A 17,012-nucleotide genomic window follows, 5' to 3' on the forward strand; every position below is an offset into this window, starting at 1 on the left:
ATATATATATTGGTCTTAGCGATAATTTGGGGAGCATGACATCAAAAGCACAAACAACAAAAGAAAAATTAACAAATGGGGCTACGTCAAACTCAAAAGTTTCTGCACAGCAAAAGAAACAACAAAATAAAAAAACCCTAAAGAATGGGAGAAAAATTTTGCAAGCCATATGTTGGATAAAGGGTTAATATCCAAAATATATAAAGAACTCAGTCAACTGAAACAACAAAAGAAGTATGGTTTTTAAAAATGGGTAGAAGCTTTGCGCAGTGGCAGTATCGTAGCCAATGAGGTTTATCCGAGGCACGATTATTGCTAATTAAAAATGGGTAGAATAACTAAACAGACATTTCTGCGAAGAGATCAGATGGCCAACAGACACACGAAAAGGTGCTAAGCGTCTCTCATCAGGGAAACGCAGATCAAAATCACAATGAAATCTCACCTCATCCCTGTCAGAATGGCTTTCTTCATCGAGAAGACAAGGGACACAGGTGCTGGCGAGGACATGGTGAAAAGGGAACCCTTGTGCACTGTCGGGGGGAATGTAGATTTGTCCGACTGGTATGGGAAACCATATGGAGGTTCCTCAAAAAATGTAAAGTAGACTCACTGTACGATCCAGCAATTCCAGTTCTGGGTATATACGCAAAGGATGAAAACAGGATCTAGACAGGATCTCTGTACTTCTGTGTTTATTGCAGCATTATTCACAATAGCCAAGGTATGGAAACAACTCAGACGCCCATCCACAGATGAATGGATAAAAAGGATGTGGTTCATGTACACAGTGGAATATTATTTAGCTGTGAGAAAGGAGGATCTCCTGCCTTCTGCACCAACATGGACAGACCTTAAGCACATGATGCTGAGTGAGTGAAGTCAGACAAAAACAAGTACTTAATGATCCCACTTATATGTGGCATTTATCCAAGTTCAACCTATAAAGCACAGACAGCAAATGGTGGTTACCTGGCAGCGCGGGTGGGGAGATGAGTGGTGGTGTTTCAGGGTACAGATTTGTAACAAGCAGTAAGTAAGCCACAGAGATCCACCACCCTGCGCTTGTCCACAGATGACCTCAAAAGTGCCACGATTACTGATCTGGGGCTACCGATAAATTTACCCAGCCGGTGAATTCACAAGCACAGAATCTGTGAACGATGAGGACCAACTTTGTAATTAATGTGCAGGTGCCGAAATGTGTGGTATGAGCTGCCGGGACAGAAATGACAATCCGTGTGAGCTAGAAGTTAGTTGTAACTTGTTATAAGTGTAAAATAGCATAAAATCAAAGGTAGCCACGCCAAACCAGTCACTAGCCCAAGCCCATGAGGACAAAAACCTTGCCTGTTTTCACATGATACTGTGTCCCCAGTATCTGGAAGAGCCCTTGCAGCTCACGGGGATGCAGGAAATGGAAATCAAGGGCTGTGAGGGGTCAGCGGTGCCATTTTAAACAGGAAGATCAGGGCAGGAACACAACCGGGGAAGGCTGTGTGAAGGAGGGGGTACATCCCAGTGGGGAGGAAAGATAGGCCCCTGAGGGGCAGAGTGGCAGGTGGATTGGAGTGGGCGGAGCAGGAACAGGGACAAGAGCAGGGCCCGGTCATAGACTGTGGGGCTCGCAGGAGCAAAACCATGGCCTCCCTGTTTTCCATGGGGTTGAGAGGCTCCAGCTGGTGCTCATCACTCCTGACACTCGTTGGGCGGTTAGGTGTAAGTGTTGCTTCTGTTTGCTCCAGGCGCCCTGCTGGAAAAGAAGGTGGACGTGGACAAGCGTGGACTGGGAGTGACCGACTACAATGGAGTGGTCACCAAAGCCCTTGGCTGCCGCCCACCAGTCTCCAAAGACTCTTCCGGGGACCGCCCCACCTTTCTCGACAAGGTATGAATTTAGGGGGTGTTTTGTTTGTTCATTTTTAACAAGAGGTATTTTTCATTTTAACTCTGTCCTTAATGCAAGCTGGATTCAATACTTGCCGGACTGCATGTAATATTTAAGTGACTTTTACCCACTTTTTAAAAATATATGTGAACGTTTAACTCAGAAGAAATAGTGTTACTGTTACACGATGTAGGTAGGGTTAAAAAGTACCAAAATTGAAAACTGATTTTCATTTTAGTGGGTGAACTTGGCTGGCTTATCTGCTTCAATTTGTCCAATAACAAGGGTCATCAAATTTGTTTTACTGTCTTATTTTATAAGACATTGGAAATGATGTGTTACGTGTTTAATCTGAGAAAAAGAAACTAGAAGTGGTTGGGCGCAGGCACCCGTGTCTAGTCGGCCCAGCTCGGCTGCTTCCGAGAGCGTGCGGGTGTCTGCTGGAAGCCCCTGGGGTGATTCCACGTGTCCAGACACCGGTTCAGCCCCTTCAGGATAGTCATGTACTGATGTCCCCTCTCCAGATGGGTATGCCTTCAAAAGGAGGGGGAGAACAGCATCCCATGAAAATCAGTCAAAATGTTGAACCTTGAAAATAAAATTGCAGCCAGAAAGGACAGGTTTAGAAACAAAACACAATAAAGCAGAAAGGCTCACAGGAGAGAGAGATAACACTTCATCTCTGCCCACAAACGAACAGGATCCTCGGCCACACACTCCCCTCCAGAAAGCTGTGGCTGGGTAGGGCCTGGGGGGAGGGTCAGGTCTGCCCTGCCCCCTGCTGTGCCTCCGCTCACATCCAAGCTCCTTAGTGAACTTGGAGTACACATAAACAGCCAGTCATAGGTGGAGCACACTTAGTCTAAAATATTATTTGTTGTTTATGTGAGATTCCAGTTTAATTTGGTATCTTGTATTTAACTTGCTAAGTGCGGGACCCTGACTTATTTCCTTATCTTTAAAATGTAGAATAATACCAAAAAAAGAAAGAAAGAAAGAAAAGAAATGAAGAATAATACTACATGCTGGTTGTGGAGTTAGAGGAGATAAATTTGCAAAGGGCCTGACACATAATGTGACCTTAATAATGTAAAAGAGTAAGATCCATCTGCTTTATAACTTACCCTGTTATTGGATTAAACCATATGAAACAGCTGAATGTCGGCAGAATGCAACCAAATGTACCCCTAGAGCCCTGGTACTGAAGGAAGGCAGCCTGTTTATTTGAAAATGGTTGTAAAGTGTTTTCCAAATAAGACTTGCTAATGTTTCTGTGCTTCTCCTGAGCCCTGCACCGGGCAGAGTCAGCAGGGTCTGAGCACATTGTAAGCTAATGTATGTGTGAAGTAATGGTTATGAGAACAGCATCTTAATCCTCTTTCTCTTTTTCTTTTCCCCTCTTCCTTTGGCCCATGTTCTCCATTCTCTTGTTACCCACACTTTTTTGATCTTTCAATTCTTTATCCATCCATACCCCTTTATATGTCCTTGGGAAACTGCTTTGTGCATTGTCTGCGGATGGACACTGCATGCAGCTCACCCTTTCTTTCTCCAATCAGGACGGCGGCCTAGTGGAAGAGCCCACGACTTCACCGTTTTTGCCTTCACCAAGCCTGAAGCTCCCCCTTTCAAACAGTGCACTCCCTAATCAGGCCCTGGGTGGGATTGCCTCAGGGCTGGGCATGCAAAACTTGAATTCTTCTAGACAGGTAAGGCTGTGGGGAGAGAGTCATTGTGGTCTCGGTTTCACCTGCCTCTAACAAATGTGTTTGGGACATACACTTTGATTTTTAACTAATACCTGTACTTTAAAATACAGTCGAGGGCGCCTGGGTGGCTCAGTTGGTTAAGCGACTGCCTTCGGCTCAGGTCATGATCCTGGAGTCCCGGGATCGAGTCCCACATCGGGCTCCCTGCTCAGCGGGGGGTCTGCTTCTCCCTCTGACCCTCCTCCCTCTCATGCTGTCTCTCATTCTCTCTCTTGCAAATAAATAAAATCTTGCAAATAAATAAATACAATACAATACAATACAGTCGAGTATGTTAAGGTAGCTGAAATAGGAGAAGGATTTCCCTTCAGGTGATGTACAGGTTTGGGAGTTGAGTCCAGTTCTTGAAATTGAACCATGTTGTAGGAAATGCTTCCAAACTTTATTTATTTTTACACATAACGAGCACACACGTGAGTTCAGTGCCCTCAGTGCTCAGTATTGCTGGTTTAAATGGTGCGTCCTGCAGGGTGGTCTCCAGCTGCCAGGTCCCTTCATGGATCTGGGTGATGCCATCCTGTGCACCAGCGGTCCAAACCTTCCATACCATGGTCTTTGAGAAAACACCACGTGCTCCCCCTGCTCCCTGAAATAGAGGTGACATCCCTGTGGTTTCCAGAGAGCCATGTTGGTGTTTTCCCTTCTCTGACACTCAGGGGAGGTGAGAGCCCCTGTCAGGCATCACAGAAGGGAGGACTTCGAGTTTGTGTTGACCACGGCTCCATGGCCCTTGTGTCTCCCAGTCCCCCTGGAAGACATGACCCGTCCGTAGGACGTCCTTTTCATGGATTCGCTCGCACGGGAGGCTGACACGCACCCACCTCTGAAGCAGCTCTTTAAGTAGACGCTGTGATGTTTGGGGCGGCCCAGCAGGGCCACGTGCGCGCCTGTAGTCCCAGGGTAGCAGTTGGTGGGGCCTCAGCCCGCGGTCTCACGTGGCTGATGCTGCTGGTGGTTCAGTGCAATGCCTGCTTTCCGGGGGTTCTGCCATCGGACGGCGAACAGGCCGGCGGGCGGGGTGCTGGGAGCGAGCCCACCCGCTGCCGCAGAGCAGAAAGTACGCCTAAAATGCAGTGCTGCTATTTAACACAACGGTAACTGCCTGGATTTATCCATTTATTCACCTTCCGCTTTGGTTGAAATTATACTCCTGTTTCCTACTTGAAAATGTTGCTGGCCCCAGGTTAGCGGTCCGCACCCCACCGCAGATAGCCTGTGAGAAAAGCTTCCGAACCCCATGGCGTGCGTTGCTGTTGTTTGGAACACTGTATTATGATAGTTTCTGTGGACGCGGTAGCCTCGTTTGGGGCCCCTTTCCGACTGGCACTGTCGCGTGAAGACATGGGCAGCCTTCATGGCTGGCGGCCCGTCGTCCACAGCCAGCCTGCCCGGCAGCATCTACTGTGAGTTCACTTCAGTAGAAGTCATAGAAGCCGACAGCAGTAGGAAGTAGGGAGGATTTTGCTGTCGCATTTAGGAAGGCAGAGCCGCCTCCAGAGCTCCGGGGGCGCCCGGCTCCGTAGCGACCCGGCCCGTGCCATCTCCCCGCAGATGCCGAGTGGCAGCCTGGGTATGTTCGGCAGCAGCGGAGCAGCGCAAGCCAGGACAATGCAGCCGCCGCCGCAGCCCCCCGTGCAGCCTCTGAGCTCCTCCCAGCCCAGCCTCCGTGCTCAAGTGCCTCCGTTTCTATCCCCTCAGGTGGGACCCGCGGCGACTCGGATGGGCGTTGTGTGTGTCTGTGCCGCTCGACGTCACTGTTTGAAAGTGAGAGCCAGTTCATTCACCCACCCCGAGCGCGGCCTTCCTCTCCGCCCGTCCACCGGTCTCCCGGCCCCCCGGCCCCCCGGCCGCAGGAGGCGTTTTCAGAACGGCCCCTGGGGGCGCCCCCGCCAGCCGCGGCCCGGCTAGGCGTCCACCGGTCGGGAGCCATGCCGCTGGGTGAAAAGATCCACCTCACACGCACTGTAATGCGGTTCTTGTCCGGGTCTTAACAGAATTATTCAGATGAACCCGATGAATTGTCCTAGGTGGGAGAGGAAAATGACAAGCTGAAACATTGCTTAACCCGTAAGGGGGCACGTAAGAGCACTCAGGGCCTGAAGAATGCTTTGGTGGCCACCTGCATGTGATCATAGATCATATTATATATTAATATATTGCTGGCTCCTTAGTTAAGTTTATTACTTAGTATTAGACCATTTTTGCCCAGAGATTCTTTAAAAAAAAAAAAAGTGTCAAACAGAAAAGGAAAAGGATATCTTGTTTTGCATAGCTCTAAAGCATATAGATTTTTTTCACGTTAATTATGTTTACTTTTAGAACATTCCATAATTTTACACTTTGGACTGAGTTTTTCCTTACAGTGTTTCAGTCCTCATCCCTTTTAAAAATATTCAGTGATAGATTACTAATGATAAGCTATAGAATTAGTTGGAAGTAGTTAACCCTCCACAATTGGTTGAACCCAGATTTGTGCACTGAGTTGAGATGGCTGAAATGTAGGTGAAACAAGAGTTAAATTCATTCATCAGGATACAGGGTGGGCCGCGATACCAGACACCCCAGAGTGCAGAGGCTTAGACAAGACAGGCATTCGCTTCTCTGGGTGGCCATGCAGGAGGTAGCGGCTCAGGGCTGTGGGGCGCCTCTGCCACAGCCCTTCCCGATTGCTGGAAGCTGCACAGAACACATCCACTTGTGTCCCACTGCCTGCGCCTGGGGACACAGCCACCCCGCCTGAGGGGCGGAGGGAGAGCTGGGCCTGGGTGACCGGCAGCAGGCTTCCCACACTCAGCAGAGCACGTGTTACCCTTGTGCCCCACATGACCTGTACTGTCACACAGCGTGTTTTCTTTAAATGACTTGCCTGCTTAAATAAGTGTGTTCTTAAAGCAAACTTTACCTACCTGTCATAAGTAGGAAAAAAAATCACATTTTTCTGATACACATTAGACAACTATTAAAGTGAAAGAAGCCCGTCCATGTTCTACCTAAAATCAATCTTGCATAAATGTTGTGATAAACATACATAACCCATGGTGGAAAACATTGAAATCTCCAGCGCCAGGCCCCAGATTGTTTCAGCGCAGTGAATTCCAGTTGAAGAGATCCCCCTGAACGGGAATGTGGATTGACGGTCCAGGGCAGGGCCGGCAGAGGGCGCAGACCACTTCCTGAGCCCATCCTGGGCAGAGACCCTCCTGGGGGTGGCGTGGTGCCTGCCAGCAGGAGCGACTTCTTCCCTGAGACCCCACATTCACTATCTCCCGTCCTTAAATTATGCCCATTTATTTTCACTGTGACAGAATGTGAGATCAGTTTTCGAAAGGAGTTACCCAGAGCCCTAGCATCTTAATTCGTGTCTAAAATATTTGGCAGTGGAAGGCTCTTTCTCTCCTTCCTTCCTTATATTCTACAGAAGCATGTTAACTACTAATGGCAAAAAGCCCATGAGTTTTTTAATGGCTTTTGAAGTTCATTCTTGAGACAAGCATAACTGTCATTAATTCATCAGTTCTGCATCTTGAAACACTGCCTGGACAGGTGGCCATTTCGACAGGGACACAGTGCCTGACACTCTGTGTTGTGTTCAACAGGTTCAAGCACAGCTTTTGCAGTTTGCAGCAAAAAACATTGGTCTCAACCCTGCACTATTGACCTCGCCAATCAATCCTCAGCATATGACGATGTTGAACCAGCTCTATCAGCTGCAGCTGGTAAGTGGACAGATCATTCAGCTTCTAGAACTAAGGAAGAGTGCACACTGACATTCGTGAAGCTATGCCAGCAACCTAGCCACTAATAAAAGTAGTTAGTTAATGCCTCACTTTCTTCATGTCAGACTGTTGAAAAAATTAGGAAGTTTTTCACTTAAGAGTGTCAATTCTCTGGCCCCATCACAGAGTGTCCCAGACCTTACCAGGAGGCGTGTCCTTCAGCTCAGGGTCTCAGCTAGCCTTTCTCATCCAGAGTTTCCCGTCAGAACCACAGAACACAGAAACTCGTTTGAGTGACGATTCTCTAAGTTCTTCAAGGGTGGGACACACAAAGACTGTTCTGGAAGCGTGAAAGAGAAGTTACTTCATTACATGCAGTAGATGCCATAGAGATTAGGGTTTAATGCCCTCTCACAATCCCTTTTAAGAAAGGCTGATGTAGCCTAATAATTCTTGAAAGTTTTACAATTTAACATACCTTAAATTTTTAATTTTCAACAGTCTTACTGCTTTTACCATAAAATGCCGTGTCACTGTATCTCTAGATGCATACTGGATTTATATACACTAAAAGACCTTTCTTTAATATGTTGACACCTGCTTTATTTCGAAGTCTTGTCCAGTAACTTCATCTCCTTGAAAATGACCAGGAATCCTTAAGGAAGGAAAAAAGGCCTCTGGTAGACAAAAGCATTGATGCCAAAGCTTTCCTTATAGGAGAGCCCTGGGCCCTGTCAGTCCTCACGAGATCTAACCAGTCTAAGGGGTCCAGTTTTCCAGTAAGTAGCAGTGTGGGATGGGAGGAAGAAAGTGCCCAGAGAAAATCGTAGTTTCAGGGAGAACACAGAGCTCAGGAAGTGGGGTCACGACTATGTTAGGCTCTCAGAGGCTGTTTCTTTGTCCATAAAATTGGAGATGGGGGGCACCTTGCGGCGTGGTAGGAAGGCTTCCCAGGACCTGAAAGCGCGGTGGGTGGGTGGTTCGAATGCACAGGACTATTGCTTTTACTACCAGCAGCAACAGGGAGAGACCCCTGACCTCAAAGATAGAGAAGGAAACAACCATAAAAGTCAGGCACACATTTAAAAAGCATATTATGTAGAGGTATTATTATAGAGGAAAGTAGCTTTCTGCTTCTTGGTAACAGTGAAGACATGGCTGTATTCTGACATAAGACATAGCTAGTTACCATACTGATGTTCTAAAATCTCTTATTTATATGGTAATTTTTATTGACCCCTATAATGTGAAAGACATCAAGAAAATCTCTTTTTTTTCCATTGAGGCATTTTATTTACACATACATATTACATCTGTAGAAAAAGAAGCCCAGGATTTTCCCTCCTGTGCATTTTCATCTTGATTCTTCGTGGTCCATAATGCTAGCTGAGCTTGTCAGTACAATGAAACCAAACTGGCAGGACAGGAGCAGATTATATCCGCCATTTTTCTAGATCTTTGAGTTATACATCAGAACTGGGGCTGATCTCTCCACACTTGTTTAACCTGCCCGTGAGGTTGACAATGATTTTCCCAGCTGATAGACAAAAGCATTGATGCCAAAGCTTTTCTTACAAGAGAGCCCCAGGCCCTGTCAGTCCTATAACCCTTACTGCCCATTAGACTCAGTCTAACCAGTCCAAGGGGCCAGTTTTCCAGTAGTAAGTAGAGCCCCAGGCCCTACTTACTACTAGAAACCCGACAATGATATTGGAGCATGGCCTAGTAAGAGTCTGGCCTTCGCCTCTCTCTTCAGCATTGTTAGTGCTCTTGAGAGCCTCTACCAGGACATTCATGTGAACCATGATGGCAGCACGGAAAAAGATGGTGGAAAAAGCAAGAAAATCTTGAATTATGTTTAATGTGTTCTGTTTTACAAACAATTCATACTGTTTAAAAAAAATTTTTTTTTCCAAAAATTCGTAAAATAAAGTTTTGGTGCATCCTGAGGTTGTTTTAGGACCTTTAAGGATTCACTTAAGTGGAGTATTTTATTCCTCTATAATTTACAGATTAATGAGGCATTTCTAATAGTATAGTCTCCATATGGATCTTGTTTTAATAAATCCTCTTGCTAAACATGTCCTCAAAAATCCGTATTATAAGAAAAAAATGTATGATCGGCAGCCAGCATTTTGAAGCGATCAAATGACGGAACCTCCGCATGGCTGTGTGGAAGGTGCTCACGGTTTGCCAGCTTGGCAGGTGGGCCTGTACCAGCAGTGCCACAGGCCGGTTTCAGGCAGCCTGTGGGGGGGACATCATCATGCGGCCCCTGGCACTCCCAAGCCTTGAGTCTGTGTTGTTCTGATTATCCGGGGTGGCCACTCACTCTGTTCTGCTAGGGTCTGAGCCACTCTGGATAACTTTCATCTATATCACTGTAAGAATCAGTAGTTTTTCGTTTTCCCATCATTTCTTTTACTTTTAGTTTGTAAGATTTGAGGAGAAGAATTTTGATCTCTTCGTTAACTGAAAAATATTTGCTGACAAATCTCATTACCTACACTAAAGGGTACTGACTGAATTACTTTTTAAAAATCTACGTGCTAGGGGCGCCTGGGTGGCTCAGTCGTTAAGCGTCTGCCTTCGGCTCGGGTCATGATCCCGGGGTCCTGGGATCGAGCCCCACATCGGGCTCCCTGCTCCGCGGGAAGCCTGCTTCTCCCTCTCCCTCTTCCCCTGCTTGTGTTCCCTCTCTCGCTGTCCCTCTCTGTCAAATAAATAAATAAAATCTTAAAAAAAAAAAAATCTGTGTGCTAGAAGGGTTTGGGAAAGACATTTCTCCTTTTATTTTTTTTTTATTTTATTTTTTTAAAGATTTTATTTATTTATTCATGAGAGATAGAAAGGGAGAGAGAGAGGCAGAGGCAGAGGGAGAAACAGGCTCCCCGCGGAGCAGGGAGCCCGATGCGGGACTCGATCCCAGGACCCTGGGATCATGACCTGAGCTGAAGGCAGACGCTTAACCGACTGAGCCACCCAGGCATCCCGACATTTCTCCTTTTAAAAATGCTTCTACCTCACAGTATGCTTAAACCATAGTGTGGTAAGGGGACCAAGAATCTTGGCTGTTTTCTCTCTCTCTTTTTTTTTAATATACAAAAGTTGAGCCATTTGTTGATGGCTTTCTTACAGTATCTTAACTGTTTTCTGTCAACAGGCATACCAACGTTTACAAATCCAGCAGCAGATGCTACAGGCTCAGCGTAATGTTTCCGGACCCATGAGACAACAGGAGCAGCAAGTAGGTATCGCCTGGGGGGTGTAGCTGGACTTGCTAGCGCCCATCTTGCCTGATCTGAAGTTGCTAGAGGGCAAACTGTTATGTTGTCATTGACTTTTCTCTCGCTAACCCCCCCCTTTTAGCAGTCTCAGGGTCACCTTGGTTTGGGAGCAGGTGGGTCCAACCAGCGGAGACTGAATGCCCTGGGTCTGGAGACAAGTGACGTGCACCACTCTCAAACCTTTTCCAACTCGCATCTCTGCCGCCAGGTTGCGCGCACAATCACTAACCTGCAGCAGCAGATCCAGCAGCACCAGCGCCAGCTGGCCCAGGCCCTGCTCGTGAAGCCGCCGCCACCCCCGCCGCACCTGTCTCTGCACCCCTCTGCAGGCAAATCGGCCATGGACAGCTTCCCCCCCCACCCCCAGGCCCCCGGCCTGCCCGACCTGCAGACCAAAGAGCCACAGTCTTCACCCAGCACCTTTGCTCCTTACCCTCTAGGTGAGTCCCCGCACTGCGGGCCGGCGCTCTCTCCCAAGGCGAGCACCACTGGCCGTCTTCTGCAGAGCGAAATTCTGCTATGGCCGTAAATACCTTCTAGTATAAAGTCTTTTAAAGGAGCACCAGCGAGAGCCCCAGAATTCCCTCATTTCTGTTGTCAAATCAGTTTGTTCTGTTCCTGGTTTCCTGCTCTTCAGCAGCCACCATCCCCCACCTAACTGCAGGGATGAGTTTATAATGGTTTTACTAGTAAATGTGTTTAGATTTTTAAAAATCAGGTACTTCTTGGAAAGCAGTGGTTGTCCATACAAGCCTTGTAGTGTAGACGATGGTTTGTATAATCTGCCAAATCAACATGCATGTGTTGACCCCTAACCTGTAGGAAGCATGCTCAGCACATGAAATCCGCGGGTCGGCAGAAGACACGGTGCCACCCTCCAGGTCCTACAAGCCAGCCAGGAGGGGCACGGGTTACATAACTGCAGGCAGGATCGAGGAAATGTCCCAGGGAGGTATATCAGTAAATGGATTATACGTGAACCAGTTTGATGTAAGAATCCAGAACCTGGTGACCGCTCTCAGGCTTGTCTGCTAGGTGGCTGTTAGTATGAAGCTCCAGGACAAAGGGAACCAGTAACCCAGGAAATACATATCAGGAGCAAAGGTCAGATGCGTGATAGTGAGTTTGCTACTGGCTGATGGTGTCCCTTTCCTTCATACTGCCCTGAAAAGAGCTGTAAATCCTAATCGTACGAGCATGTTCTCCTTGACATGCAGTCCTTATGGTATGTCCTTAATATGAACCTGATGAATGCTAACTGTAATCATCCCATCCCTTTCTCATTGCCCCACGCTCACAGCCCTTTGTGTGCACGGAGGACAGTCTGGTGGCCGAGGCCTGGCTGGAGAGGTGACCCACCACGCCGAGTCCCAGCTCCACCAGGGCTGGCTCAGCACTTCCTTGCATGACTTGCCCGACTGTCTCTGCCTCAATTCCCCATTTAAAGGGGTCCTTTAAAGATTAAGTGAGATAATACGTGAAGTTCTCAGGACAGTGCTGCATGCAACAAGCCCTTTGTGAGACGTGAGCCAGACACAAGCCCATCTTGTTGAGGAGCCCTTTCAGAAACCGGTTCCGTTGTCTGTTACCCGGAAAAGCTTCTGCTTCAGCTTGCTAGTGTCCATCTGGCCTCTCAACCTATTTTTGGAGAGTAAAGTACACTAATCTTTATTCTTAAAGATTTTTTTCTTAATACAAATGAAAAAATTAGTACAGTGGCTCTTCAAAATTAGATGAAAAATAATTTTGATAATATTCACATTAAACTTACAAACTTATTGAAAATAAAGAGCGGGATGCGTGGCTGGCTCTTGATCTCGGGGTTGTGAGTTCAAGCCCCACATTGAGTGTAAAGATTACTTAAAAATAAAATCTTAAGAAAAAAAGAAAGAGGGCGCCTGGGTGGCTCAGTTGGTTAAGCGACTGCCTTCGGCTCAGGTCATGATCCTGGAGTCCCGGGATCGAGTCCCGCATCGGGCTCCCTGCTCGGCTCCCTGCTCGGCAGGGAGTCTGCTTCTCCCTCTGACCCTCCTCCCTCTCATGCTCTCTGTCTCAAATAAATAAATAAAATCTTAAAAAAAAAAAAAAAGAAAGAAAAGAAATAGCTAATCAGGGGCGCCTGGGTGGCTCAGTTAAGTATCTGCCTTCAGCTCAGGTCATGATCACGGGTCCTGGGATCGGCCCCACGTCAGGCACCTTGCTCAGCGGGGAGTCTGCTTCTCCCTCTGCTGCTCCCCCTGCTTGTGCTCTCTCTCTCTCTCTCTCTGACAAATAAAAATCTTTAAAAAGAAAAAATAGCTGATCCAGTATAAGAAACTTAGCCTATAAAATTTCCTCTCTGCTTGGTTCTTGGCATTTTTCTTCAATGGTTGTAGCTCCGTCCACCTTCCTTCCCACGCAGCGTCTCCTTACTCTGCTGTTTCTTAACTGCTGGAATTTGTCGTCCACACGGGAAGATCAGGCACAGAATAATGAAAAACAGCTTCATAGGCAGTGCTACAGAGAAGGGAGAGCTGGTGTTCACCATGAATGGTGAAAGAAAAACCCAGCACAGGGGCCAAGCGTGGATCTCAGATGAGCAGGACTTCAGTGACCAGAGCCTGGCAGGACAGGGCATGCCCTGGGCAGTCATGCTAACTTGTGGCGGGGGGCCACAGATGAGCGGGCAAGCTGGGGAGGCCGGGCTGCAGCCCGGCCTCACTGTCCCCTCACCCAACTACATGTCTGCAAATGGAAGCGAAGGTTGCCTTCCGTGCCAACCTCACACAGACAGCCACTGGCGGCATCTGACCTGCCCAGGTGGTGTGTTTCATCTGCAAAGTGTGTGTGTGTGTGTGTGTGTGTGTGTGTTAATTACCAATGTTTACAAATTGGAAATTTTTAAATAAAAGTAACTTCTTGCTTCTCTTAAAATGGCTCCGTGGGGTCTGCCTTCCCTGTGGCTGTCACAGGCTGGCACCAGCAGCTGGCACTCTGGGTGGGACAAGCACCGTCAGGTTCACCACCATCCCCACTTCACAGCCGCCTGGCCCATGTAGGCATTTGAGTTTGCAGACATGGATTTAAAGCCAAGAACAAACCTGTTCAATACCTTGCTTACAAGTAGAGATGCACTTTGACTGACGTACCAGGATGTATGATCTGTGAATCCTGGGGTTATTCTCCATCACCGAGCATTCAGTCCCTGTCGGGGACTCTATATCGTCCTCCTCGCCCCTCTTTAGTAACCTGACATGGTGTTGCCAGATAACGGCAGCACGTGCTTTTAGCCGTAAGAAAGAAAACCCAGGATTGGCACACCGTTCCAGCCGGGGGCAGATGGCAGCCCTGCCACGCCCTCCAATAGGTCAAGTCCTTAAAAGGAGTCTGATATTTATAAACTCCTGAAGAGCAGACTTTCATAAAGTAAATTCACTAAAGGTGGAATGGAATTATCCCTACCAGCCTGTTCTGGTACTTTAGAACACTGTCTAGAACTCTGAAGGAGTTGTCCTGATCTGCTGAGTTTCCCTAAGATATCCTAAGATCAGAAAAGATTTTCCTCATTGTCTGGACTTGCCCTGTCTTTCTGTGGGTTCTGAGGAGCACCGGGACCGTGTTTAGCTCTGAAACAAGTGAAATGAAGAGAGTCATTGGTCTTACTTAACCAGAGAATATTCATTACCATTTCACCTTAATTCGGGAATAATATTCCTGGAAATATGTGTTGTTAAAAAGACAAAAAGCTTTTCTTTCTACCAGCATTAAAAGTTAAGAGTTAAGTGTGTGGCCATGAGTTAAGACTTGGATTGATTCTCCAGGAGAGCTTTAGGATGTAATAAAATTTAGAAGAAGAGCAGGCATATCCTAATAGCATTTTTATTTTTAGCCGGACTGAACCCAAACATGAATGTCAACAGCATGGACATGACTGGTGGTTTGTCGGTGAAGGACCCGTCTCAGTCCCAGTCACGCCTCCCTCAGTGGACACACCCCAACCCGATGGACAACTTACCCGGTGCTGCTGCTCCCCTCGATCAGAACCCCAGCAAGCATGGTATGTCCAGGCCGGGGTGCCTGTGGTCCAGTCGCTGCTGTTCCACTCGCTGACTCTCCGGTTGTAGAGCATGCTCCTGACTGTCCATGTAGAGCATGTAGAGCTGCATCTCTTGTCTGAGAATTCCACTAGAATGGAATCTTCCGTTCCATCACAGAGTGTGTAAGATCCCAGCTAGTGCACGGTCAAACTTCCTGAAACCTCAGCCTCCAGATCTTTGCTACAAACGCAGAAGGAGTTGAAAACGCCCCAGAGTAGCAAAGAATATTGGTCATAGCTGCATATTTTTTATTTATATCTGTACTCTTCAACAAAAAAATTTGTTTACTGAGAAGAAATTTTTTTCAATAAAATGATAAAACACAGTAGAAAATCAGATGCCTTGAAAAAAAGGAAGAAGCAAAAGTGCTAATAACCAGAGGCAGCGACCTCACTAGTAAGCATTAACTTTAGCTCCCAGTTTCCTAATAGCATAAATGGCAGAGAAAATGTAATAGGTGTATGATTCTCTCTTGATGTAAATATTCTAAAAGGAAAAACACAGTTTTTCCTAACGGTTAACTCTACAAGAGAATCATCACAGGCTGCCTGGGCACTTTCCTTGGCAGGAGAGGACGGCCACCCCTGGCCGGGTGGTCCAGTCCAGAAGATAAGGGCCCTGTGTTCACATGCCCAGTATGTCCTTCCAGAGGGAGGGCAGGACGCACGCAACCACAGAGTCCATCGCTAAGCACAGAGACTCATAAGCTGGTCCCAGAAAGGCACAGGCCCGCTTTCAATGATATGGGTTTGTGTTTTATCAAGATTTCCAACTCAACAAACTAAAATGGTTCTTAAGGAATTTTGGTTTTGGGGCGCCTTGCTGGCTCAGTCGGTTGAGCGTGCAACTCCGGGTCTCACGGTTGTGTGTTTGAGCCCCATGTTGGGGTAGAGATCACTTAAAAATAAAAGCTTTAAAGAATAAAAAGAATTTTGGTCTTCCACAGACAAATTTTAGGCTAACCAAAATAGTCACTTATCCTTAGAGAGTGCAGGACAAACCAAGTCTGATGGTTCATGTACCTCTGAAAGGGGCAGAGCCCGGTGCCTAGCAGTGAGGGCTCAGGGGCTCCCCTGTTCACTCAGCTCTTTGTCTCCTGCTGTCCCCGCAGGTGCTATCCCTGGAGGTCTAAGCGTTGGGCCTCCAGCTAAGTCCTCCATCGACGACTCCTACGGCCGGTACGATTTAATCCAGAACAGTGAGTCACCAGCCAGTCCTCCTGTAGCGGTTCCCCATAGCTGGTCACGTGCCAAGTCTGACAGTGATAAAATCTCCAATGGCTCCAGCATCAACTGGCCCCCAGGTGAGAGCATGCGGCACTTCCGTGCAGCGGCAGATCAGAGCCGCCCCAAGTCTGAGGACAGAGGTTCCGCTCCAGAGAAGCCAGGGTCTGGGCTGAGAGTCCTGGAAGCATGAACGCCATAGCTTTGGCTTTTCCACTGGAAATCCGTTTGTCATACGAATTTGGGAAGTGCTTAGCACCCAGCGCTTTCCTGTAGTCCCCTAGTTCAGTGAGAGGAGCGGAAGGAGAAGGGACGCTGTATTGCATCTGGCCAGACTGTTTCTAGACTCCACACCGTCTGAACACTCTCTTAATGTGGCAGTTCTAATCCCTGCTTCTAGCTTGTTCCAGAGGATTGATGATTTACTGAAAGTCTAGGATGTGTCTCCTGTTTTAACTAGCAGATTATAAGAATTTCCATAAATTGTCACGAAGGAATGTGAAGATACTATAATATTCATGTTTTGTTTTCCATTTTGTTTGGCATTTTCCAGAATTCCATCCTGGAGTTCCATGGAAAGGACTTCAGAATATAGACCCTGAGAACGACCCTGACGTCACTCCTGGAAGTGTCCCCACCGGGCCCACCATCAATACCACCATACAGGACGTCAACCGCTACCTCCTCAAGAGTGGAGGTGAGAACGGGGTGCTACCTGCTCGACATGGAAGGTCTCCCTGCGTGCATTCGGGGGCTCCGGGGTGGTGTGCGGGCCGCGGGGCAGGGACACTGTGAGACACATCTGTGGACACTTCTTACCATCTGGAGGTAGTGGTGATGGTGAACATGGAAATGGATGTCCTGGATTTATTAACACATTATTTCTGATCACTGTGTTATAAGATCCCAATATTAACCATTAAGCTTCCCAGTGAAAAAGTTCCCACTTAAAATCTATTTAAACTGCAGGTGAATCAACCCCTTCCTCCTCCATCTCGGTCTGTTTCCTTCCACAAAGTCTGGTAAAAAGACTGAAATCCGTTCCTGGCACAG

At 47.4% G+C, this 17,012-nt stretch overlaps 1 protein-coding gene and 1 pseudogene across 14 annotated transcripts in view; both read left to right on the forward strand.

Annotated features, from left to right (window-relative positions):
• Positions 1-17,012, forward strand: part of TNRC6C (trinucleotide repeat containing adaptor 6C) — a 153,796-nt gene that overhangs the window by 122,851 nt on the left and 13,933 nt on the right. For 7 of the 14 annotated variants that reach the window (XM_064582323.1, XM_064582320.1, XM_064582331.1 and 4 more), the window contains 9 exons: positions 1,746-1,888; positions 3,424-3,597; positions 5,209-5,421; positions 7,254-7,373; positions 10,537-10,620; positions 10,869-11,100; positions 14,529-14,696; positions 15,848-16,039; positions 16,513-16,656. In XM_064582323.1, coding sequence (XP_064438393.1) covers positions 1,746-1,888; positions 3,424-3,597; positions 5,209-5,421; positions 7,254-7,373; positions 10,537-10,620; positions 10,869-11,100; positions 14,529-14,696; positions 15,848-16,039; positions 16,513-16,656 — 1,470 coding nt within the window. The remainder of the gene's footprint in view (positions 1-1,745; positions 1,889-3,423; positions 3,598-5,208; positions 5,422-7,253; positions 7,374-10,536; positions 10,621-10,868; positions 11,101-14,528; positions 14,697-15,847; positions 16,040-16,512; positions 16,657-17,012) is intronic. The other 7 variants (XM_064582322.1, XM_064582328.1, XM_064582326.1 and 4 more) reach the window with 5 other exon arrangements.
• On the forward strand, positions 259-328 carry LOC123854849 (U4 spliceosomal RNA; annotated as a pseudogene).

Source organism: Mirounga angustirostris, unplaced genomic scaffold (genome assembly GCF_029215605.1).
Source record: "Mirounga angustirostris isolate CCGP_5_RB_7025 unplaced genomic scaffold, mMirAng1.0.hap1 SCAF_17, whole genome shotgun sequence".
Taxonomy (NCBI): domain Eukaryota; kingdom Metazoa; phylum Chordata; class Mammalia; order Carnivora; family Phocidae; genus Mirounga; species Mirounga angustirostris.